The sequence below is a fragment of the Dipodomys merriami genome, unplaced genomic scaffold (assembly GCF_024711535.1).
Source record: "Dipodomys merriami isolate MVZ:Mamm:240054 unplaced genomic scaffold, mDipMer1.0.p SCAF_26, whole genome shotgun sequence".
NCBI classification, from domain to species: domain Eukaryota; kingdom Metazoa; phylum Chordata; class Mammalia; order Rodentia; family Heteromyidae; genus Dipodomys; species Dipodomys merriami.
The window spans coordinates 10,077,340-10,104,143 of NW_027204048.1; the positions used below are offsets into that span (position 1 = coordinate 10,077,340).

At 40.2% G+C, this 26,804-nt stretch overlaps 1 protein-coding gene across 2 annotated transcripts in view; it reads left to right on the forward strand.

Annotated features, from left to right (window-relative positions):
* The first annotated feature begins 15,987 nt into the window (after window positions 1-15,987).
* Window positions 15,988-26,804, forward strand: part of Pum3 (pumilio RNA binding family member 3) — a 35,816-nt gene continuing 24,999 nt past the window's right edge. Inside the window, exons 1-7 of one of the 2 annotated variants that reach the window (XM_070035674.1) lie at window positions 15,988-16,064; window positions 19,197-19,288; window positions 20,610-20,828; window positions 21,313-21,448; window positions 21,992-22,067; window positions 25,278-25,371; window positions 25,778-25,844. In XM_070035674.1, the coding sequence (XP_069891775.1) occupies window positions 19,204-19,288; window positions 20,610-20,828; window positions 21,313-21,448; window positions 21,992-22,067; window positions 25,278-25,371; window positions 25,778-25,844 (677 nt within the window). In that variant the 5' untranslated portion in view covers window positions 15,988-16,064; window positions 19,197-19,203. Of the gene's footprint in view, window positions 16,065-16,189; window positions 17,081-19,196; window positions 19,289-20,609; window positions 20,829-21,312; window positions 21,449-21,991; window positions 22,068-25,277; window positions 25,372-25,777; window positions 25,845-26,804 lie in introns of those variants that run through there. The other variant, XM_070035673.1, reaches the window with a different exon arrangement.

The following is a 26,804-nucleotide window of genomic DNA, read 5'->3' on the forward strand; positions in this document are numbered from 1 at the left end:
TTAGTATTTAAATTTTTATTTTACTAAAAAAAATCAAGAATTTTAAAAAAAAATTTAAGTCTTCAGAGGCTGAAAGAAAATAACAGGAATTACATAAGAAGTCTGTTGTTATAAAATCGATTTTTATGAAAAGACTTCCCACGAGCAAACATTAAGTGGGAAAGAAAGAGAACTCTGTAGATCTAAGCTTATTACTGAAGATTCAGTACAAATGAAAAGGGTGAAGAATTGCCAGGCAATTCAAAAGAACAAGATGGAAACTTTCTGTATCGAATATCAACATTATTATACTGCTACAGATATTGAGACAGGGAGGTATTTGTGCAAATATAGACAAGGAAAACAATGATACAAAGCAGATTTTTCCGGACATTGATACTTATATAAGTGATGATTAATTGATAACTAAAGAAGGGAAAGGAGAATCTTTTTTCATAGTGATAAACCACTTGAATATCCTTATTTAAGAAAAGGAAAGAGGGAGGAAATGAAGGAAGAGAACATCTTGATTCATAGTTGGAACCAAACACAAAACTCAATTCTACAGCATTAAGATTTGTATAAGAATAGCACACAATAAACCTTTTAGAAAGAAGCACAATAGAGTATCTTTTGTTATCTTCGGGTGCAAAAAGATTAAATAGAACACATTAGTAAAGGAAGAGACTAATAAATCAGACTGTGTTAAAATTAAAGCTTTTATTCATCAGAGAACACCACTGAAAAAAGAAATCGAGAAAAGATACCCAAAGTACCTATAACTGACAAAAGGCTTTAATTAAAGATATATGAGTAATACCTACTATCCATAAGAAAATTACAATTTAGCTGTAAATATGAACATAACTGTACAAAAGACTTACATAACAAATGAGGAAATAAAATAACTGTGCTCACTTTCATGAACTTTAAATAAAATCAAAGCCACAGTAAGACGTCACTGCCTATTCTTTATATTATTGAAATTTTTAAAAATTGACAATATCAAATATTTTGAGGACATTGAGAAGTGTAAACTCACATAAATTGCTGGTGAGAGTATAACTGTTTAATGCATATTGGAAAATAATTTATCTGTATCCAATAAAGCTTAAGATATGCATAAAGGTAGTTAGATCTAATAATCTTACTTAGAAACATACTCTAGAAAATGCCAACAGGAAACATGTAGAGAAACAATGTTGAGCTGTACTCTCATAATGGTAAAAATCTAGGACAAATCACCATTGAGGTAAAATTAATAAATTGTGAAACATTTACTATGATGTCATAAGACAAAAAAAAATCAATGAATAACAATTATACATAAAAATATGAATTTTTTAAAAAAATTGAAAGACAAAGAAAGGCACCCACAAAACAATTCCTTATTATTTAATTTTATAAATTTCAAAAAAGGATATAGCTCAGAGGTAGAGCACTTAGCAGATGTAAGGCCCTGGGTCTCAACCACTCACTCTACAAGGCAAAGACAGCCACAGTGGTGAAGCAACAGTGAAGAAAAACAGAAAGCACTGGGCATTAAAAAGGGAGTGGAAAGCTGGCTGCTGGTGGCTCACGCCTGTAATCCTAGCTACTTAGGAGGCTGAGATCTGAGGATGATGGTTCAAAGCCAGCCTGGGCAGGAAAGTCTGTGAGACTCTTATCTCCAATAAACCACTAGAAAACTGGAAGTGTGCTGTGGCTCAAGTGGTAGAGCACTTGCCTTGGGCTGAAGAGCACAAGGGTAGTGCCCAAGCCCAGAGTTCAAGCCCCACGACCGACCAAAAAAAAGGGTGGGGGAGTGGAGGGGATTATGATCAGTATTGACACGTTGGGATTTTTTGGGGTGCTGAAAATGTTGGATTTCTAGACATGGATAGTAGGTTCCCAGAGAGTCACTTTAAATTATTGATTAAATTACAGAGTCATAAATGTACATTTGATACATTTTTGTTGCACTAATTTTTTCCCAAGTAAGAATTAAAGGGTAAAACATACTAGACACTAACAAAAAAAATGGAAGATATCCAATTTGGGAAGACATCCCTAAAGCTGGGGAGTCATTGGTAAAAATGGATAAATAACCTCTTCCTATTTCAAACAACATAGTTGATACTTTAGACAATAGATTGAATTTCCAGCATAGAATGTTCCTGGACATTATGGAAAGGGTATTCGACTTTCACAAAGGTTCCATTTCACATATGTGTTCAGCTCAAATCATCAGCGCTTCTCTACATGAAGAGACATAAATAAGAACACTCTAGCCAGTGTTATTCAGAGCAACACACTCTAGAAAAGGCGTCCATCAAAGTCATACAGGTAACTTGTGTTATAACACGGCTCTATTCCACCACAAAGTAGAAGCTGCACAGAAGAGTCAGTCTTTTTCTCTTTTCTCCCTGGAATGTTGAGCAAAAAGGACAGGTACAAAAAGGCATTTTGTCATTGCTTCATTTTATTGCTATCTTTAGGTGGTTGTACAAAGAGGTTTCAAATCAACATGTCGGTTTATGAGTACAATGCTACAAAACCACAAACACATGATCGAAACTGTAGTGCTTACTGTTTGGTACATCCAAGGTAAAAGGTGAAGGAAAAGTGACAAGCAGTAATAGGCTTGCTGGGCATGGGGAGGCCGCCCATTGTATGGCAACTCTGGTGAATCATATATACAAGGACCTCATTCCTTAGGGGTGCTGCATAATTAATTTCTAGAATCATAACACCTCAGGATTAGCACTAGCTTTAAAGATCCTAAGTAGGCCTTTGATTTTTTTATTTTTTATTTTTACAAAATAAGAAGTAAATAAGCTGGGCGCTAATGGCTCACGCCTGTAATCCTAGCTACTCGGGAAGCTGAGATCTGAGGATCGTGGTTCAAAGCCAGCCCGGGCAGCAAAGTCTGTGAGACTCTTATCTCCAATTAACCACCAGAAAACCAGAAGTGACGCTGTGGCTCAAGTGGTAGAGTGCTAGCCCTGAGCTGAAGAGCTGAGGGACAGTGCCCAGGCCCAGAGTTCAAACCTCATGACCAACACAAGAGAAAAAGAAAAAAAAAGAGAAGTAAATAATATAAACTCCTTTGTGCAACTACTTAAGGACAATATAACTTATTTTTTAAAATACCTGAATAAATAATCCTTTAAATTGAATATGCACATATTTACAAATCATGTTGTCTCTCTCTGCAGGGCTTTAGTAAACACTTTACAATAGACTGTCACCACTCTCTCGTGTGTGATGCATTTTGACCTCCTCTGCCACTCACACGGTACTTGGGCTTTCTCTCTCAAATCCATAGAAAGAAACGCGAGAGCTTGTTTATACAGAGCACTTCCGGTGAATGAGAACTCACAATCTCTTCACAACACTTCCTCATCTTTGAGGAACTGTGACCGAACCTTATTCTGACCAGAAGATTAAGCTAGTTCTAGTTGTTTCCCTTTGCCTTTCTGCCCTAGCTGGCGTGTGCTGTGGTCACAACACAGTCTTCTATTTGTCAGCTTCAGGTTTCCGAAGCAATCTTTATCTCCCTTCCTTCCCATGACTCCCGCTGCTCCTCTTGTTTAAACAGCCCAGGTCTTTGACATGTGTTGCCCATAAATATCCCACATCTTCAATGTCTTGACCACATTGCTGATGATATTCCAGACTGAGTACAACTTTCCAGGTGATCTGGACTATAATCTCATATATAATATAGTCTAAAATGGTCCCAATTGACCCCCCCCACTTGTCCTATTAATCCAGTTGATAAAAATAAGTTTAAATGTCAGTGTGAGTTGCTCATTAAAAAGGCAAAATGCATATTTTATAAACTGATGAGATATGGGCAATTTTTTTTTTTTTGTCAGTCGTGGGGCTTGAACTCTGCACCTGGGTGCCTTCCCTGAGCTCTTCAGCTCAAGGAGAGCGCTCTACCACTTGAGCCACAGCAGCACTTCCGGTTTTCTAGTGGTTTATTGGAGATAAGAGTCTCACAGACTTTCCTGCCCGGGGTTGGCTTTGAACCGTGATCCTCAGATCTCAGCCTCCTGAGTAGCTAGGATTACAGATGTGAGCCATCGGGGCCCAGCATATATTTTTTTAATGGTCTGGTTCACCTAAATATGTTTAGCCTGCATCTCTCCATTTTGTTTGGGAAGTTATTACATTAGTGAAATGCTCAGATTTTGATATGTTAGGCCAGTCTAGTTAGCTCTGGAGACCACACACACACACACACACACACACACACACACGTATGTCCCAGAAGACATATATCACAATAGTAGATAACGAGGTCCCACTAGTATCAATTCAGTGATCTCATTTACGTGTTCCCTCAGTAAAAGAGACCCTCATTATCTTAGGCCACGAGGCACAAAGTTAAATTGATTAGCTATCCTTACTCATTCTGCATAAGAATTTATCATAATTATTTATGAAAAAACAGAAATTACTAATGAAAGGACCAACTTTTATTTGTACTATGGAATGTTAGTTGATTATGCCCACATCTCTCCTTCGTTTGTCTATATATCATTTATCTCACTTGCTAGTAAACTTATATAGACACACATGCACATATATTCTGTTTCATATTTAATAGCAGTGTGCCCATAACCCATAAGCATTTTGTAGACAGTATAAGAGACTTTAATAATTCATAAAAGGAAACATTTGTTTTCATTAAATGTTATCTAACTCACATAAAAAGGCAAAATGTATTTACACAAAATTAAGAGATTTATGAATCTTGTTTTATTTATAGTTACCAACCTTAATCTCTATTTTACTGCTTTGGCTTGTGGGGGTGGGGGTAGAGGTGGGGATACAAGGGCTGAAACTCAGGGCCTCGTGCTTTTGAGCTCAAAGCTGGCCTTCTACCCCTTGAGCCATAACTCCTCTTCTAGCTTTCTACTAGTTAACTGTTTTTCAGATTCAGCTGCTCAGTCTGACTTCCAGTAGTTTTCCACATAGCTCAGCCTTTCAGTAGCTAAGGTGATGGGTGTGAGCCACCAGGGCCCAGAGGACATCTGCGTGTGCACAAACTAACATTACTTGCCATAAAGGCTGACCCATGAAACTGACTGGTGGTATTTATGGAGCCAATCAGAACAATAGTAAAAAAAGAAACCAAAAAATTGAAATTCAGAAATTATTGGCACCTATTCCATTCCCGTCTGGTTCATTTCTTTACAGCTGTGAACATCAACTACCCATCCAGCCCTGTGCTAGACATCAGAAGAGCCGGATGTGAAAAAAAAAAAACCACATAAATTCCCTGTCAGGTAATAGAAAGGTAAATACCCAAATTAATAATTTTAGACAAGACAATAGCTTTGAATTCTGTAGGGTAGAGGATGCTTTTGGTAGAAGGATGGAGATATTCAAAAGCTACTGTGTTTTCTGTGACTCTCCCTGCTGGTATTGTCTTGACTTTAAACCGTTACCACACTCTCCCTCCTCCAAGAGAAAGAGAGAGAGAGAGAGAGAGAGAGAGAGACAGACAGACAGACAGACAGACCGACAGACACAGAGACAGAGAGAGACAGAGACAGTCAGAGAGACAGAGAGACAGAGACAGAGACACAGAGAGAGACAGAGAGATACAGAGAGACAGAGAGATACAGAGACAGAAACAGAGACAGAGACAGACAGAGAGAAGTGGAAAAGGCTGGCATTCCTGGGTCTGAGTGACATTGATCGTGACTTTGGATGAAGCTATTACACAGAGGAGCCTCGAGATCCCAGTGTGGTCTGGTTTCAGCTAGCGAAGAGGAACGAAGTGACTCCAAGAAGAAAATATGGTAGGGAAATCCTAGTGCTCCTGAATTATGACAAGAAAGGAACAGGGGGAGAGAGGAAACTGACTGGCTAGCAGGGATTGGCATTGAGAAGAGCATGCCAGATCTCTGAAATCAACGCATTCTCTCTCTAGCTTGAGCCTGGCTAGCCTGAGGGAGGATTATTTCCTTCAGTTGGCAAAATGTGTGATGGTTGTTCTTTAAAAACAAAACTACAAGCCAGGTGCCGGTGGCTCACACCTGTAATCCTAACTACTCAGGAAGATAAGATCTGAGGATCCCGGTTTGAAGCCAGCTTGGGCAGAAAGAAAATCCCCATGAGACTATCTCCAATTGGCTACTCAAAGAAACAAACAAACAAACAAAAAACCCCAAACCAAAAACAGACAAAAATAACACCCCCCAAAAAATAAAAATAAAAACACAAAAGTGGCGCTGTGGCTCAAAGTCTTAGAGCACTAGTCTTGAGCAAAAGAGCTCAGGGACAGTACCCAGGCCTTGAGTTCAAGCCCAATGACCCAGGGCAGGGGAACCAATTTAGTCCTGAGAACTGGTTTTTATTCATGATTCCTAAATCCAACAATCATCGGAACCAAAAGAGGGTCAGAGAACTCCAGGCTGCCATGTGGTTAGAGAGTGTGTATAGACAGAAAACAGAAATGACTTACAGAAGCAAGCTTTGATTACCGAATAGGCTACAGCGCATAGAACTGAGACTGCTTCTGTGGTTTGAACAACTGGTCACCTGCTCTGGCTGTATATAGCCAATCTCAGATTCTTAGCTGATTGATTGAAACTCAGCTGGCCATTACAAACATGTGCTCCTAGCTAGGCTTTCAGTTATTTTTTCATATTAAGTTAAGATGCAGCTGATATATAAGGACTCATGTTATAGGCCTGCTCACATTTAGTTCAATTGACTCATTTAAAAAAAAGAAAGAAAGCATTTAGTCAGGCACTGGTGGCTCAAGCCTGTCATCCTAGCTACTCAGGAGGCTGAGATCTGAGGACTACAGATCAAAGCCAACCCAGGCAGGAAAGTCCTTGAGACTCTAATTAATCACCAGAAAAATGGAAGAGGTGCTGTGACCCAAAGTGGAGAGTGCTAGCCTTGAACAAAAGAGTTCAAGGTCTGAATTCAAGAGTTGAACAAAAGAGTTCAGCCCTGAATTCAAGCCCCACGATCAACAAAAACAAAAAACAATAAAATAAAACACCACACGTATTTCAAAAGATTATTAACTCCAGGGTCATGCAATATTCAAGAGGTCCATAAACAGAATTTGAGAGACTCATGACATAACAGGGGTATGGAATAAGGAAGAAAATAAGGAAGAAAAAGAAGAGGAGAAAAAGACGAGGAGGAAGAGAAGGAACAAAAGAGAACACATCTTTATTTTCACTAAAGTTGAAGCAATTTTTCAAATATTGTAGGCAACAATATCCCATTCTGGTTAGGGTTTGGAGGTTTATTTTTTTTTACAATATCATTTGTGCTCCTAATTATTTCAAAAGTACACAGACAGTAGACATGTCCCTAGATTTTGTTATTCGTCTCATTAGTAAAGATGTACGTACATTGCTGTCTCACATTTTCTTAAATATTATGATTTAAGATGTCAGTATAGAAGAGCTCTTCTTGTAATCCTAGACATTCTGGGGTATTCATTTCAGAAACAGTGCTGAGAAATTCAGAAGCCTCATCAAATTGCCATCAGATACTTTGTGTTAGACCCTATTGTAAATCTGGTTGGGACATACAGAGTATATCAAGTTATCTTGTCCCTTCAGGGGAAGCTGAAGCCAGAGAATAGAACCACAGTCACCTCTCATCTGGGAGGGCTCTAGGTTCCTGACTTTAGAGGAAATGTTAATAATATTTGCAATGCTGCTGGAGCTTGCCTTCCTGGAATCCTGGGGAGTATTTCATCCACAAGGTTTCAGTAACATTAGATATTTCTGGGGAAATACTGCCATCTGGTGACCCATGCAATCACGCCCCTCACACACATACATTTAAATTTGCCAAAATACCTTTATCAAATCCAAGATGCGTTTGGAAATATCAGCTCAGAACTCTTCCCCAGAGCTGTCCACTGAGGTTGCTCAGTCTTGTTAATTCCCCGTCTCACCAATGTGTGGGTTAATGTTAAGCAGGATTCTGCAGAAACATTTTTAGAAATATCCAGCAGGGGGCAGTAATGGGCAATATTTGAATTCCAGTACTCACAAGACTTGGAGAATGATGAAAATCACTCCTCCCTCTGAAGGGCATTTTGTTTTGTGATCATGCCTGAAGAGTTTCGAATACAAAGCCTACGGTGAGCCGGGGGAGAGGTGCTACCTAGGCACCCATATTTCTGTCCATGGAGGTTTCAAGGGGGCCCAGTCCTAGTGGACTCTTGGTGCTCCTGATAACTTGACCATGGGATTTTCCCCCTCTATTTCGTTCAATGTGTCCTTGTCCCTTCTCCTGTGGCACTAACTCCTCACATGGCCTCTGCTACTTTTCTACTGCTCACAGCCACCAGCTTTTTCCTCTCTTTCCCCCACCTTTGTGTCTGCCCCCATATAGACTTAATTCTCCACATCACGTCCATGATTCTTTAAAAACACAGACTCACCCCGGAATCCCTCTGCGCACCATCCTTCTCTTTCAGAGGGAACATGCACGTCTTAATACCACACAAGATACGATGTCACCTCTGCACATGACTCTCTAAACTCATTATCTCGGATCCTAATACCAACAGAACTGGCCTGCATCTTCTTCCGAGCAATGGAGTGTGTCTAGGTCTCGGGGCATTTTTCTTCACTGGTCCTTCTGTAGAAAAGCCTGTTCTTCTGGGTAGCAGCAGAACTCATTCTCTCTCCACTTTCATAGACCTCAGACTCTCTACACCCTTCCTGATTGGATTTTTTTCGCCTGTTATTGCCATCTAAGATTTCATGCATTTTGCTTGTGTTTTGTGTTGGCTTCCCCTTCTTGAACATAATTTCCAAGAGAATGAGGATTATTGCTTCTTCAGCTTATTGTTCTTATTGTAGCATCCTCAGTGGCTAAGTCAGCAGGAATCATAGAGAGGCAAATCAAATGTTTGTGTGTTAGAAGGCTCACAGGGCCTGTTGACAGATCATTCTGCTTCTACTGATGGATTCTGTCTGACTCTGCCACCAATCTCCTCTACTATACTTTATTGCTCTGGACTTCCCTGGATCCATAAGATGAATCCTTCTTGATCATTCTCAAGTACACCCTGGGCCATATTAGGCTTCTCTGCTGCTTACTGGATTAAATCCAGATTCCAAAGGCCCAAGTGACCAAAGGTATGCATCATTTCAACTTTAAGCCAACCCTGATATACATGTAACATCACTAGTGACATTGCAAGTTTTAAGTGCTCTCTTTTTTTGGTGCTCTCTTGGGGCTTGAACTTGGGGGCTGGGAGCTGCCTGAGCTTGGTTTAGGTATGTGCAAGGCTAGTGCTCTACCACTTGATCTGCAGCTCCACTTTGGGCTTCTTAGTAATTAATTGTAGATAAGAGTCTCACAGACTTTTCGTCTCTGGCTCAAACCATGATCCTCAGATCTCAGCCTCCTGTGTAACTAAGATTACAGGTGTGAGCCACTGGCACTCGGCCAGTCTGATTACTTTTAAACAAGTAGCAATAGATAAAAAGACGTTTGTGTAGCATGTCTTCATTTTACTTTCTCTTTAGGATGTTTTAAAATGATCTGTAATGTTTATCTTTAATTGGCACATAATAATTATACCTATTTATAGGGTGCACTATTTAAGTCTACCACTAAATAAGACATAAACCTACCAAGTTAATAACTGAGGGTGAGAGGAATTAGAATGACTATGGAGATGGAAGATGCACAACTCTGAGATTATAGTTTGCCCCAATGATCTCCATCTTCTAACTTTTGCTAAGGAGGACAGGCATAGACATGATGGGAAAAACTGCTTCCTCAGCACAGATGGGAAATAAATCAGTGCTCTGTAAGGGCTGGACTCTGGCAGCCATGGGAGTGAACTGGTGAAGCCTCCTTTCAAGAGATAGCAGCTGTTGTCCAACAGTTGTTATGCCTTCAGTATCTACTGCAGGATTCATGCTGGGGCCATGTTCTTCTTGGGTTTCCCTGAACCTGTAGAATGAAGCATGAGAGTGTAGAGGCACATTGGGTCTCCTTTCGTTGAAAATCTCGACTTTGGACTAAACATCTTTACATAGTAGCCTAGCCAAAATGTTTTACTGTAATCCTTATATCTCCTTTCTCTCTCCCCATAAACTAAGATCTGTGTCTCAGCCTGAAGTGTTTCCAACAGGATCCATTCTTGTACGCCCTCCATCTTCATCAGTCTGCCTCACAGAAAAATCTCTGTTTCCTAATTCCAACTGAGCATCCGCTTCCTGGAGAAAAACTACCCCACTGAGTTTAGGTAAGTCAGGTGGTTTTCCTCATCTTTTAAAATGAAAGATAGGTGGAGTAGGGAGGTATGTCTAGGTCAATATCCTAAGGCCCAGATTTTTTTGGGGGGGCGTGGGTCCGGTTGTGGGGCCTGAACTCTGGGCCTGGGCGCTGTCCCTCCGCTCTTCAGCTCAAGGCTAGCGCTCTACCACTTGAGCCACAGCACCACTTCTGGCTTTTTTCTTTTTGCTTATGTAGTGCTGAGGAATCGAACCCAGGGCCTCAGGCATGCAAGGCAAGCGCTCTACCACTGAGCCACCTTCCCAGCCCAGGCCCAGATTTTTTTAAGTAAAAATTGGGAAGGATGGAAAATTATTGGCTCTTCTTTTGTCATATTTGAAACAATTTAATTTTCATAGTTGGTCACTGTTGGGTCTGCCCAGGAGAACTGCCCCCTTCCTCTAGCTTCTTCATGAAGGATAGCATGCAGCCTTTCTGGAAATCACCTGCCAGAAACTGGTAATTCCCTGTAACTGTCCATCACCTGACCGTGAGTCAGCACAAGGACCCCAGGCTCTGAGTTCACTGCTGCATCCTCTGAGGTTACTTCTGCATCTGCTGCGGCCACACCTCTTCCTTGCCTTTCCCTATATGATCTCTCGCCACCATTAGTTTCCTCTCTGCATGCCTACATCTGGTGCAGGCTGGAGGTTTAGTTCTCCCAGTTAACTCTTTTCTGCCTGAGCCGTGTGGTGGTCCCCTTCCGGCAACGCTTACAGTAGCCTAATAAAATACATGCTCAATCATCAAGTCTTTCTTGCTGAACATGAATGAAATCACCTGGTAAAACTAATAAGGACTTTGCAAAGGAAACAGCTTCTATCAAGCATAAATGCAAAATTTTATTGTAAGATTAAACCATAAACATATTGTTCTTATGCTAGGAGTAGGTATATGAAGCTTAATTATTCTTTTATAAAACCATAAAATATGCTACATATAAGTGATTATTTGTGGGTTTAAGCAGTATGAGTGTATTCTTATTTCGTTCCTCCATAGTGGGAAAACACAATATTTCATAAAGGTGACAGTACTGTCAGGTAAACTTTCATCTTTCTACTGTCAAACATATCACCAAGGAAATAAAATTAGTTACACCAGTGTTACTTTTATGCTTAAAAGACAGCACCAGAATATTATGAATGCTCAATTAATGTGTAGGCTATATTAGTGCACTTTGTAGCAAATTTACGCTATTGAAAAACATACTTCTAACCCTATATAAAGTAGCTCTTTTTTGCTAAAAGAAAATACATTGGCAATTGCTCGGTTTCCATGGATTTATCATTCTAATAGTTCCTGAAAATAAAACTTAGTTTTTGCCAAAATCTCATTTACACTTTATATCAACAACATGCCTTTTACCCATGCTTATGCAATTGGGAAACAGAAAAACAAACCCCAATTCATTAAAAATACACTAATTAGAACTCTAAAGAACTGATTTGAGGGGGGGTAACGTGTGGGAGTTGACATCTAATACACACTTTAAAAAAATAGAAAATTCTACAAAATGATAAGGAATTGATGAGAAAACCAGCTAACACTTTCATTCTTCCAAAATAGGCTTGAGAGTGTAGAGTTCAAATTCCAACCATTTGTAATGTCTGAAGATGTTTAATCACTGAAATAGACCTCAGTCAACAAGATGCAATTTTCTCCCCACCGAAACAAGGTTATTTTATGTTTAATTCTTTAATTTTGTTCGCGATAACAAAAGTAGAGACCATGAAAATCTGAGGTTTAATTAGAAAATCAAATGAACAACCTGAACTTCATTCCTCAAACAAGTGGCTCTTGAATCTCGCTGTCACATTAGTATGACCTGGAAACTCTCCAAAGCCTTAACCTCTCCCTCCAGACCCATTAAATGAGAATTTCTGATATTTCTTAACTCTTCAGCCAATTCTGATATACTGCCAAGACTACTACAGTTATTTTTGAAGTTTAAAACCAAACTCATTTACGTTACAAACCAAATGTCTTTTGCTAGGTGCAAGCATGTTTATACCAAATGACCTTTAATTTTACCAGAGTACTTGAAAAGAATGCTATCCAAATGCTTAGTTGACATTATATGATCTATCATTCTGGGGGTGGGGGAGGAGGGTATAGACCTGCTTCTAAGGTCACTAAAACAGAAACAGGTCCCTCCTGAGTCTTTTCATTTGAGGTGAGGACAGAGTCTATTGGAGAGCATCCTTTTTCTGATCCTGGTCCTGGACTCTGCTATAAATCCTGAAACTGAGGAGTCGATCTGGCAATCAGAAAGCAAGAAGTGTTGAAAATGAAAAGCCAACTTGTTGAGGATGGTTGTTGGACAGAGAGGTAGAAAGATCTTGGATTTCTGGGGAGACTGTTAAGTCACTGAATTACAGCAATCAAACTACCTTCAGGATTTCCATTGGGTGAAGCAGTTATTGCTTAAGCAGCTATTGGCTGATGTTTTTATTAACTGCAGCCAATAGTAGTTCTAGTTTTTATCTCTGAATTCTCCTGTTAGCTGTGAATTACTCAACATCTATTAAGAACTTTACAGGCATCATCTCTTTTGAGCATTACAGCAACCCCCCAAAATGTTTTTACATTATTTTATACCCATGTAGAAACTGAGGCACATACAGACCAGCTATGCTACAAGAACTTGAATTTTTGGTCAGATTCATTCCTTGCTTTAAAAGCCAGTGCTCTTGATCACATAACTATAATAGTTATCAACTTATATTTTTAGAAATACACAAAGTGGCCTATATTTTGATGATTAGCTATTTGAAGCACTAAAGGGTTACAGGGTTAAAAAATCAACCTATAGCCAGGTGCAAGTGGCTCATGCCTGTCATCCTAGCTACTTAGGAGGCTGAACTCTGATCAGTTCAAAGCCATCTCAGGCAGGAAAGTGTGTGAGACGTTTATCTTCAAGTCACTACCAAAAAGCTAGAAATAGAGCTGAGGCTGAAGTGATAGAATGCTAGCCTTGAGTAAGAAAGCACAGGCTTAACATCCAGGCCCTGAGTTCAAGCCTAGAACTCCCACACACAAAATGCCAATCTGTAGGATATACATTTTGTGTTATTCTATAAAACTGGAAGATACTTCCTACTCACTCCAAACAAAAACAATTCACTTAACTCAACCCACTTTTTGCTAGCACAGAACATTTGATAATAACATTGTTAACTCCAGTCTAGAGGGTTTTTTTGGTAGCTTTTTCTTCTTCTTGGTGAAAAGGCAAATGAATAGATTTCTGTTGTGTATATTTAAGGCAGCTGTTTAGAAAATATCTTTCAGGATATGGAGTTCTGCTCTCCATGAAGTTGAAGACACAAATATACCCATTCCAAGGATTGGTAAAGTGTACTTTGTGGCTTGTTCTGTCCAGCATTTTCTTGTCAAAGATTTTAAGATGTTTCATAGCCTCATTACATTATTTGCTCAATAAACACTGAGATGAGTCTCCAACAATTCTTGTTCTATACTCTTATAAGTCTTTACCACAGTGGAGTGGAGAAAGAAGAGGCATGTTGAGGCTCTTGGGGGGGAAAAAAAAAACTATTTCCTCTTTCTTCATGATATTAAAAAAACCCACTTATTTCAAGGCTTTCCTAATAAACTGAAATACAGAAAACATGTATCAAGTCAGACCAGTACCAGCAAAATATGTGCTGAGCAGTAGTGCCTGGCAAGGGTGGCTTCTGTCCCTGAGAAGCCTACGATCCCTAGATCGCCCGTCTCAAATGTAATGCCTCAAAGGCAAGGAACACAGTGGACTGAGAGGTAGTCCTAATTTTCAACTCTCCAGATATGGAGTTGAATAGTCTCTAAAAAAGTATGTTTATATCCTAATCCCCAGAACATCACCAGAGAAGGTGACCTTGTTTGTGTAAAGGGCTTGTAGACATAATAAGGCTAATGGCCTTGAGGTAACAAATGTTCTTACAACATATAGAAAGAGAAGTTACAGACATAAAAGCAGACAGACTGGAAAACAGTCCTAGGTTGAGATCATGCAATCACACACGTATGACAGTCTGGAACCACAATACAAGGGAGACAAGATGTGTCTGGATACAGTGTTTTCACAAGGTGTCCTGTGTTGTCCTGCCAACAACTTGATTTCAGATTTCTAGCTTCTACAACTGGTAAAAGAATAAATTCTGTGAGCTAGGTGCTGGTATGTCATGTCTGTAATTCCTAGTTACTCAACAGGCTTAGGTCTGAGCATCACAGTTCAAAGCCAGTCTGGGGAGGAAATTCCATGAGACTCTTATCTCTAATTGATCACCAAAAAGCTGGAAGTGGAGCTCAAGTGGTGGAGAGATATGCTTGCACAAAAAAAGCTCAGAAACAGCAACCAGGCCTTCAGTTCAAATCCCAGGACTGGCACAAGCAAACAACAAAAATACTAAATCCTGCTGTTTGACACAACCAAGTTTGTTGTGTCAGTTTCTTCATCTGTAAAATGGGGTGATATCCCCTAACTGAATTTCCTGAAGCAGAAAACAGGATCCAGGGACTGGCATATATCAAAAACGACAAACGTCCGTGTTCATTGTTGCACTATTCACAACAGCCAAGTTATGGAAACAGCCCTGATACAGTGCAATAGATGAATCAAAAAAAAATGTGGTACCTATCTACACACAAGGGAAATGTACACAGCCATTAAAAAGAATATCATGCCATTAGGTCTATCCATACAACAAATCATGTTAAGGGATGCACGCCAAGCTCAGAGACCAACAGTGCCTGTTTTCTCTCATAGATGGAAGCTAGATCTGACATGCACGGGAACATGGTAAGTTGGCACCCACACAGGGAGAACGAAGGAGGCTATTTTTCGGAGAGGTGCAATGCCTATGTGTCTCTGATGATATACCTAAGATTGAGCTCAATGAACTCCAGGAAATGGCAACGAAGAGGGTTTTTTTTTCCCCCTTTGTTCCTGTTTTCATTTTCTTGTCCTTTTGTCTTGTTTGTTTGTTGTTTGGGGAGGGTAAGGAGAGGGCAATCAATGAAGAGACAAAGGGGAACAAATAAGGCAGGGGTACTCACAGACACTATGCTGAAAATGAGCTAGACAACGATGTGTGGGGGGGGGGAGCAGGAGGGGGACACCGGAAGACAGCAGGTCCAGCTCCAAACAGAAACGTCCTCATCCCCGACTGCTCTGACCAGCCCTAACAATAATAACTGTTCATAATAACAATGCTTTGTAACGGCGAACTCGTCTCTCAGGGTCATTCGTCGCCCTAAGCGCTTGGCGTCTACGACCTAGCTCTATTCCACGGATCAGAGACACTTAGACTTTCCCCCCGAGCCACACAGCAAAGGCCGGACGACACCACAAAGCCTTGCCGGGCCTGCGGCTCCAGCCGACCCCGGCCCGGCCTCGGCCCCGCACAGCACGGGCCCCGCCGGCGGACACGCCGACACGGGCGCGCCCTGCGAGGGCCGGCCCGGGAACCGCGTCCCTCAGATCCCTCCGCCCGCCGCGCGGGAGGCATCTGCCCCGTCTCCCAGCACGGCAACGAACGGGTGAACATACGTCACTCCCAGGCGCCACCACCGACGCGTCCCTCCGCCCGCCCGAGGGATCCTCTCAGCGGCCAAACAGCAAGACAGCGGCGCAGCTCTTGAGGCGTAGCCGGGCCGTGTCACCCGCGGACCAATAGAAACACGTCTCCTCTAAGCCCCGCCCACTCCAAGACGGAAGAACGTTAAAGCGTTTAGGAGGGCGGAGCTACGCCAGGAGCAGAAGCGGAAGCGGAAGCCCGGAATCAACTTCCGGCGCCGGCGCCCGCCCCACGTGAGTGGTGAGTGGTGTGGTGCGGGTGGGACCGGCGGGCTTTGGGGTTGCGGAGAGCCGCGGAGGCCGGGCGGGTGTCCCTCGGTGTGTGTGTCTGTCTGTCTGTCTGGGCAGGTGTTCCTCGGTGTGTGTGTCTGTCTGGGCGGGTGTTCCTCGGTGTGTGTGTGTCTGTCTGTCTGTCTGTCTGGGCGGGTGTTCCTCGGTGTGTGTGTGTCTGTCTGTCTGTCTGTCTGGGCGGGTGTTCCTCGGTGTGTGTCTGTCTGTCTGTCTGTAGCCGGGCGGGTGTTTCTCGGGGTGTGTGTGTGTCTGTCTGTCTGGGCGGGTGTTCCTCGAGGTGTGTGTGTGTGTGTGTGTGTGTCTGTCTGTCTGGGCAGGTGTTCCTCTGTGTGTGTGTCTGTCTGTCTGTCTGGGCGGGTGTCCCTCGGTGTGTGTGTCTGTCTGTCTGGGCGGGTGTTCCTCGGTGTGTGTCTGTCTGTCTGTCTGTCTGTCTGTCTGGGCGGGTGTTCCTCGGTGTGTGTGTGTCTGTCTGTCTGTAGCCGGGCGGGTGTTTCTCGGGGTGTGTGTGTGTCTGTCTGTCTGGGCGGGTGTTTCTCGGGGTGTGTGTCTATCTATCTGGGCGGGTGTTTCTCGGTGTGTGTGTCTGTCTGTCTGTCTGTGTGTGTCTGTGTGTGTGTGTGTCTGTCTGTCTGTCTGTAGCCGGGCGGGTGTTTCTCGGTGTGTGTGTCTGTCTGTCTGTGGGTGTCTGTGTGTGTTTGTGTGTGTGTGTCTGTCTGTCTGTCTGTCTTTCTGTCTGTTTGTCTGTCTGTCTGTGTGGCCGGCCGGCGAGGGAGATGGATTGAGGGAGCTCGGCGAGGCGCAGGGCCGCAACCCCGTCTCCACCACGCTGCTCCCGGCGCTCGGACTGCAGCCCGCTGCCCTTCAGGATTCGGGCACCTTCCTGTAGTTGCAACCAGCCCGCTGCTCTCACGTCTTACAGGGGTTTCTTGCTTGTGCAGTGTAGTAGATTATGTGCCATTGGCTGAGGTGAGAGAGAATGGGGCAGAAAACACAAATTATAGGGAGTTGTGGTTTGGACATGTACAGGTAAGGTGCCTGCTGGACACATGATTAGAGGCAGCAGGTAGACAGATGCCCAGTGCTTCATTCCCTTTTCTTCCAGTTTGGGGTAGACTTACTGCCTTGCTTCCAATAGAGCACAGAAAGGAAACAATAGTAATGTGACTCATGAAACTTGGCCAACACAACTTTGACAACGTAAGATATTAAGGTTGGAGGCATAACTCGGATGGTAGAGCACCAGCCAATACACCAACATGTCACATACCCAGCTGGAGTTCTGTTCTCAACTTTTTGAGACAAAAACGATATTAGTAATTAATATTAACATTAGTCATACCAATGTCATATGCCTCTTGATGCCATTATGAGAAGAGTACTTTTTTGGTGGTATTTTTCAACAAAAAAACACATAATCTCAGTTTAGTGAAAAACATTTCCTGCAATGAGACACACTCTGCAAAATACAAATGACACATCATTCCTGAAACAGGAAAAGGAAAAGATCCAAATAAAGCCTGTAATGTAACAGTCCTGTGCTAGTATTAATTTCTTAATTTTTATAGTGAAAATATTTAAGTTTTTAATGTTAGGAAAGCTGATTAAAGGTTATATGAAACTCATCTGTGAAACAAACAGAAAATGTAAATGAGTGGATTGTTATAAAAGTACAGTATGTAAGAGCTAAGAAATGGCAGGCGTGGTTATGATGGCTGTAGCCAATTAATAAAGTAACATTACAGCCTTGTATTCCCTGAGGAAACTAAGCAATTTAGGAACCCTCCATTTTTCAGTTTAGATTAAGAGCTTTTTTCAGTGTGTTCTCTGGAAATGATCTTGGGAGAAGTGGTTCAACTAGGTTGGCAAAGTCCTGCATACTAAAGTAGGCCTTTGCTTGGCATGGGTAGGTCAATAATAGCAATGTAAAGCATCTAAAAAACTTTTTGCTGGTTATTGCCATTTAGCTGTTACTTAAGATACATTTCAACCCAAACCCTTTAACAAAGTATGTCTCAACTTACCTATCCATCTCCTAAGAAATTAAGTCTACAAAATTACCATACACTTACGTCTAAATAGAAGTACTATCTAGAAATTCCTGCCATTTATTTTTCAGAATCAACTTTGAAAAGTAGAGAAATGAGAGCCAGGCACCAGTGGCTCATGCCTGTAATCTTAGCTACTCAGGAGGCTGAGGTCTGAGTCCGTGAGACTCTTATCTCTAATAAACCACCTGAAACCCGGAAGTAATGCTGTGGCTCAAGTGGTAGAGCACTAGCCTTGAGATGAAGAGCTGAGGGACAGCGTCCAAGCCCAGAGTTCAAGCCCCATGACCAGCAAAAAAAAAAAAAAGAAAAAAGAAAAGTAGAGGAATGAGCCCAATGACTTTTTGCCCTTGATCCATACTGCTGCTTACAGGGGTCTGGTTTTGTGAAGGATGGGTTATCTATTGATTGGCCACTGCACCATGAAGTTTCTATTCTTTACAAGTAACCTAAGTGACCTGTTGGTCAAATTCTTCTTGCTTCAAATTGATTTGCTGTGCAGTTCACTATAGTTGCTCAGCTGCCTCTGAAATATTTACAAATGAAACAGTAACTTTTTAAAGCAACATTGGGATATATAAGGATCTTTCCATTAACCCTTTATTTAGTAAATTGGACTATGCGGGAAGTGCAGCCTAGTATTTGTTCCTGGATTTTAGAGTAAAAGAAACTTAGAAGTCAAATAGTAATATTGTCAGGTACTTATCACTAAGTCTTCCAGGTTACAAAATATGAACACTGACACCTAATGATAGTCTGGCTTTTAGCTAGTATTGTTGCTGCAGTGTTTTCCCTAGGTCTGTCACACAGTAGCCAGGGTATATGTATGTTCTTAATTATTGTGTTAAGATTTTTTCATCCTCCATTTTAAATAAGTCTTAGAGACAGTAGCCACATGATTGCTAGGCTTGTGTAGTTTGCATGCTGTAACTGGATACTTGCTGCTGCAAATGAATTCAAGACATTGTCTACTTAATGACTTTTAATTGAGGAGCTTTTCGATTATTTGTGATGTTTTGATATTGTTTGTTTTCCAGATTTGCTATGATGGAGATCAAAGGGAAAAATAAATTCAAAGGAAAGAATACAAAGGCATTGCAAGAAAAAAACAGATTTCATAAAAACAGTGGTAAGATAGTCATATCAAAACATTCTTTGCATATGCTTGTTTTCACCATTATAATTGGAGTGGAGGGGTATGTAGCAGATTCCAATCTGTATTCCTGGGCTCAGACTAGAATTAAAAATAGGGAGAATTCATTATTGTTTCTGAGTTAACATGGATTTTAAACACTTACAAAGTTGCCAGAATAATGGAGGATTGTTCTGCTTATAAAAGAGTTCCCTGTCTCAGCCACTGAAGTGACTTCATTTCTTTCACACCTGCTCATTACATTATAGCCTAACATTTGATAAACTGGGGCTGATTAATACATCCTGCTGAGAAAACATGTACTTTTCGCTTTAGGATTCCAAATGGTGATACCTTTACAATTCCATAAGGTGTCAGTATTGTGAAGTAGAGAAGTGATAGGCTGCATATAGAGCAAAATATCTCCTAAGCAGTCTTTGTTCTTTCCCTTGTTATAATCTTAAGAAAGAGGTGTCACCTCTCACTTGGTACCTAATTTGTAAGCTTTGCTAACCAAAACTATAAAATAATTTATTAGAGACTTTAATTTTTTTTTTCTGTAAATAGAACTGTTGAGAAATTAACTGTGTGTACATGCGTGCATGCCAGTCCTGGACACTGTCCCTCAGATTTCTATCCTCAAGAGGAGCACTCTGCCACTTGAGCCACAGCTCTACTTCCGGTATTTTTTTTCTTGAGAGGGTGGATTACTTAATTGGCAGTAAGATTCTCATGGACTTTCCTGCTCAGGCTGGCTTCAAACTGTGATGTTCAGATCTCAACCTTCTGAGTAGCTAGGATTACATATGCGAGCCACCACACCTGGCTTGTTTGTTCTTATGATATACTAAGTTTCAAGAGTGTTTATTTTATTCTTAAACCCCTGTTCTGTTATTAGACCATTGAATGTTGTATATAAAGACTGATTATGTCTCATTGAAGACAGAAATAAAGATATATAAGTATTATGTCATATCAAATGCTCAGAAACTCCAGAAATACACTAAGCCAACAGTGGTTATCTAACAGTGGTTAATTGTAGTTTTAATTAGATATTTTTCTATTTTCTAGACTTTGTATCTTAAATCTATATTAATATTGTGTTTAAAACAGTAAATGCTGTATAGCTGAGAGGAGATTTTATCCTATTAAATATGTATATATGCATATATATATATACATATATATACATATATACATATATATATATATATATATATATATATAATTCTGTGTAACAAAGATACGTCAGTATATGAAAGAGACCTAGGCCCAGGATCATTAGTTCAATGAACTAAGAGTTACTTATTATTATTAGGTTCTAGCTCTTCAAAGAAATTCCCAGGGAAAGTTGGCAAAGAAGATGGAACTAAAATCTCACCTAAGAACTTTAAGAAAAGTGCCACAAAACCTGGCAAAAAGGGCATCAAACAGTTCAAGAATAAACAGCAAGGGGACAAAGGACCAAAGACCAAATTGCAGCAAGCAAATAAACTCAACAGGAAGAGAAAATTCCAGGCAGATGGTAAAAGTGATGGTAAGCACTACTCCCCAGGGTGGCCTTTGTAGAGGCCTTTCTCTGTCAGGCAGTGTCGGCCTTTGTGTGTAGGAACTATGGACATGCTTTTTGGGCAAGGAAGGAAAGGTAGATAGGCTTAAGTAAACAACACTATCTTTCCAGCACCTGGGATTAAGAGGCAAGAGTACTTGACTCCAAGCTGGTGCAGTCCTGTGCTATACAGAACCTTCTACCAACCTTCCCCTCCACCGTCCCCACCCCCACCCAAAAAAAAGCTACTAAATAAATGATTGGAGTTTTTAAGCTAAATTTAAAATATGCAAACTACTCAGAAACTTACGTAAAGTTGAAAAGTATAGAAAATGGTGTTTTCCTCTTGTTGCCTCCACAGTGAGTAGAAGAAGCTAATCCTGATTAGTGTTTGCCCTTTGTACTTAATTCATAGTCCTATATGGCACTCAGAATGTTACATGTGTCTTAAAATAATTTCCATAATGTTTAGAATCTGCAGCCAAGAAACCCAAATGGGATGACTTCAAAAAGAAGAAGAAAGAGCTGAAGCAGAGCAGGCAGCTCAGTGACAGAACCAATTACGATGTTGTCATTCGTGCAAAGCAGATTTGGGAACTCTTAAGAAGGTAAGGCCATTGACCAGCACCTTTTTGGTTTTTGGAGGTGATGAAAAGTATCAGTGTGCCCCCTGTTAGGAAGAAAGATATACTAAAATAAAGACATAGCACTTGGGTTACTTGGGAAGTACCCAGAATCTTCTGGTAGACGCAGCTGTGTTTAGATACCTGACTATTGCAGAAATATGTAGGATCATTAGGAGAGTGTCAGGTTATCAAAATGGATTTAACATTCTTCCTGAGAGATTTCTGAGAAAATGAAGGACAGTTTATCTGCTAGGTTCTGAGCTGCTTTAAGTATTTGCTATTTTAGACTTGTTTTCGTTGTTTTTTTCTCTTTCTGTTAAGACTTTAGATTGATGCATAAGATTATACCTTGTGAGATGAGTTTCTGCCTCTGAGAAAATTACTTTTGTCTGGCAGCTCTGGAATAGCAATTTTAATGTCAGAGGTTTGCTGGTTTTGAAAAGGAAATCCCTGCTAAACTGATGAGCACATATTGATATAGTTTCATATGTTTAAAATAACTTCTTACACTTTCTTCTCATGTAGAAAAGATTGTGACAAAGAAAAAAGAGTGAAGTTGATGAATGACTTGCAGAAGTTGATTCAAGGGAAAATTAAAACTGTAAGTAGAATGAATTCATTGTTTAACTTTTAAATCAGACAAGTTTCCTGGTGGTTAGGAAAGAGCAATTGACTGTGACTTGAGAACTTGTGGTTTTCAGTGGTTTTGTCTAGAACTTTCAGATGTCTTTCATATCTGATTGTATAAGAATTAAATACAGATCACATATGCTTTGTCTGAAATACCTTAGGACTTAGAAGAGTTTGGGGCTTTTTGTTTCTTTTTTTTTGGTCAGTCCTGGGGCTTAAACTCTGGGGCCTGGGCGCTGTCCCTGAGCTCTTCAGCTAAAGGTGAGCACTCTACCACTTGAGCCACAGTACCACTTCCAGTTTTCTGGTGGTTAATTGGAGATAAGAGTCTCACGGACTTTCCTGCCCAGGCTGGCTTTGAACCATGATCCTGAGATCTCAGCCTCCTGAGTAGTTAGGATTACAGGCATGAGCCATTGGTGCCTGGCATTTTGTTTCTTTGTTTAAATTCTGGAATATTTGCATATATACAATGAGTTATCTTAAGAGATGGATTCCAGCTGAAACATGAAATCCATTTGTGTTTCATGGGTACTATATATATCTTGCCTGAAGGTTATTTGTATCCTATTTGGGAATGCCTGTGTTTTGACTACAGCCCGTTGTGGCATGAGTTCAGGTGTGGGGTTTCCACCTGTGCCATCATGTTGGTGCTGAGTGTCTTTCTGATTCTGCTTTTGAGATTGCACTTAGGGGCCTTTGCTGCTGGAGTGTTATTCCAAGACTCAAGCTGGCTGTGACATTTTTAAATAATTCATACCAACTAAGTCTTAAAGTTACATTGAGGAATTTATTTTTATTAGTTCAGTATTTATTTATTTTTTTATTCAGCCAGTCCTGGGGCTTGAATTCAGAGCCTGCTTTTGCTTTTTGCTCAAGGCTAGCACTCTACCACTTGAGCCACATCACCACTTCTGGCTTTTTCTGTTAATGTGGTACTGAGTAACCATACCCAGGGTGTCATGCATGCTAGGCAAACACTCTACCACTAAGCCACATTCCCAGTCCCTAATCCAGTAATATTTGAATGTCTTGCTCCAAGGTCCATGTAGTATGATTTGTTCTAAATTGCCACCTATGTGCATTTGAGACGCAGAAATGCTACTGCTTTGGTTTCTTCCTTTGTAAACATGGTACCAGTTCTTACACTATTCAGTTTAAGAGTTCTAGTTTTCATTGTTTTTTAATAAACTTCCATTGTGTATTTGGATAAGTAGCTAGTGACTGTTCACTTGTAAAGCATCAACTTCAGTAGTTATACTGCTGTACAACAGCAAGTCCTTGACTATTTCTTTCTTAAAAATTTAGTAAAATCTTTCTAGAATAGAACATTCCCCACAGCTCTAGCAGTAATCTGGTATAATATTTTACACTTAGGCTGGGTGATGTGGCACAACTGGCAAAACACCTACCTAGCAAGTACAAGACTCTGAGTTCAAACCCTAGGACCACTGAAAGGGAAACAAAGCTTACACTTAGGATCCTTTGTCAAGTACGCTTAACTCATGACCATAAATTTGGAAGATTGAGGTTCAAATTCTGTGTGTTTTTTTTTTTTGGGGGGGGGTCCTGTCATGGGGCCTGAACTCTGGGCCTGGGCACTGTCCCTCAGCTCTTCAGCTCAAGGCTAGCGCTCTACCACTTGAGCCACAGCACCACTTCCGGCTTTTTTCTTTTTGCTTATGTGGTGCTGAGGAATCGAACCCAGGGCCTCATGCATGCAAAGCAAGCGCTCTACCACTAAGCCACCTTCCCAGCCCATGGTTTTTTTGTTTTTTGACAATGATAGTATTATATTGGTCAGTTATTTGCTATGGAGGAATTGTGCTAACCAGTGCAGTTTGTCTCATTTAATTTCTGTCTTCTTACTGTGCATTTAATATGTATGGGACTGGGAGTAGTTAAGTTTCTTCCTCAGTGTGACAGGTTTCCTACCTTCTGATTGCTTACCTCGAATCTCTCTTTGAGATTTAAATAAGAAAAATAGCTTTAAAGTGAGCTATGTGTACATCAACATAAACAGTTTCACCTTTTTAAAAAAGTTAACCAAAGTTAGTGCCTCATGTCTGTAATCCTAGCTACTGAGGAGGCTGAGATCTGAGGATTGTCATTCAAAGCCAGCCAAGGCAGGAAAGTTCTTGAGACTCTTACCTCCATTTAACCACCAGAAAAGTGGAAGTGGAATGGTAACTCAAGTAAAAGAGCTCAGAGACAGCACCCGGGCCCTGAGTTCAGGCCCCATGACCAGCCAAAAAAAGGAAGTTAACCGAAGATTTCTATAAAAATCTCCCTTAAAAAAATTATGAAATCCAGGACTTTGATGGAGGCTTATTTTCACTTTTTCATATATTCGAATTAAAAAATTTGAAAGGCAAAATGAGCAACAAATACTTTTGAAGCAGACTGCTACTTTTTGCCTTATAAAAGCTGATGTGACTGTTGATTTGTGAGGGTTGCTGTAGAAAGCTGATCACTGAATCCTTCATTTTGGAGGACCAAATGCAGCCATCCTATATATTGAAAATGAAAACATCAGAAATAAATACTGTGTGTATTTATTATGAGACAAAACTTCTAGATTGTTCAACTTCTGTCTATATGTCTTTGGTTAGCATAGTTAGACATTGTTTGGCCACTTTGGTGAAAAACCCAGGCACTAGACTTTTAAAACTGGAATATTCCTTTTAAGGAAGACAACTTTTAGAGAAAGAAATACTGTTCATATATATAATCCACAGATTGTGTGGCAGTTTTAATTACGATGATAGAAATATTGCAGAATGATCTATCCCTGCCTCCAGAGCATTACTATCTTTTTAAAAAAGTGAAGCTGTTTATGTTGATGTACACATATGGATGTACACTATGTGGCCAATGAGCTTGCTTTAAAGATATTTTTCCTATTTAGACCTCAAAGTAAGAGAGATTAGAGGTGAGAGATCAGAAGGTAGGAAACCTGCCAGATGTGATAGGCAGAAGAAACTAAATTATATTCTATGTAATTAAACACATATTTCTACTCTTGGGTAATATAGATGTAATTTACCCACAGTAGACTACTTTTCTTATAACAAGGAATTTTAAAGAAGGTAGCAAAAAAAAAAAAAAGGGAAGAAGAAGAAAAAAAGAAATTACTCTAAAGGGAGATTCAGTCTAAAAGCTCAAATTGTATCTCCTACAGATTGCCTTTGCACATGATTCCACACGTGTGATCCAGTGTTACATTCAGTATGGTAATGAAGAGCAGAGAAAACAGGCTTTTGAAGAACTCCGAGGTATTTATATTGAAGATATAATCTCTCTCTCTCTCTCTCTCTCTATATATATATATATATCTATATCTATATCTATATCTGTATCTATATATATAAATATATAGATATATCTATATATTTATATATATATAGATACAGATATAGATATATATATATAAACAAATAGAGATACTTGTATTTCCAGAATGGTTCATTTATTTACTTCTTCCCCTTGTTTCTGAACATATGAAATAAGATTGTCAAATCAGGAAGTGGCTCTGTGGCTCAAGTGGTAGAGTGCTTGCCTTGAGCTGAAGAGCTGAGGGACAGTGCCCAGGCCCAGAGTTCAATCCCCACAACCGACCAAAACAAAAAAAAAATTGGAAGAGATTGTCAAATCATTGTAATGCGTTTTATTTTTTTTCAGGTGATTTGGTTGAATTAAGTAAAGCCAAATATTCCAGAAATATTGTTAAGAAATTTCTCATGTATGGGTAAGTTGCAATTTATGATAATATACTTTAAAAAAAATTCTTGGACTCTGGCTGTGGTTGAGTTACTTGAAAAGTCTGGTCAGTCTGGGGTGTAACTCGGTGGAAAAGTACTTGCCTACCATCCAAGGGTCCTGAGTTGAGTTCCTACTACCATTATAATTTATTGTTAAAGAAGTTCATGGTCATAGGCAGATGCTTGTGTTATTATTGAAATTAATATAAAATTATGGTCTGTTTTTAATCATTGTTAAGTTGCTGTTTTTATATCTCAAAGTTCTATAAGAGTGACAGAGTAATCACTGTTAATTAGTTAACACTGTTTAGAGGGTAGAGAATTAAGAGGGGCAGATGAGTAGAATGAGGTAAGATCATTGGGTTAGGAAATACGAAGATGGGTATCCTAAATTAGGTGGAATTGGTATTTTTCTTGACTAATCTTTTTCAGTGAATTTGACAGTAACAACAAAAAAATGTGACATATAGTTGACAGAATGTTGGAAAAAAATACTCTTTGCTATTATTAGTTGCTTGGTATTTTAGAGTAAACCAGGAGGTTTATTCTAGTTACTCAGGAGGATCACAGTTTCAAGCCAACCTGAGCAGGAAAATCCATGACACCCTTACTTTCACTTAACTACCAAAAAGTTGGAAGTGGGTCAAGTAATAGAACACTAACCTTAAATAAATTTAGGGACAGGACCTGAGTTTAAGCCCTAGCACCAGCATTTCCCCCCCCTCCAAAAAAAAAAAGTGGGTGGAATACTTTATTCCTGTTTCCCTGCATCTTTGGCTTTGACTTTCTGTTTTCTTAATCTCTCCTTTTTCTCAAGCTAAAGAATTTAGTGGGATTGACACCGGCAATTTGTATTCTTTGAATCCTATTAGTCCTCACAGAAACTTTATTTCTCCTTTATAGATGCAGAAACTGAGGTATAAGAGGGTTACAGAACCTGCTCAGCT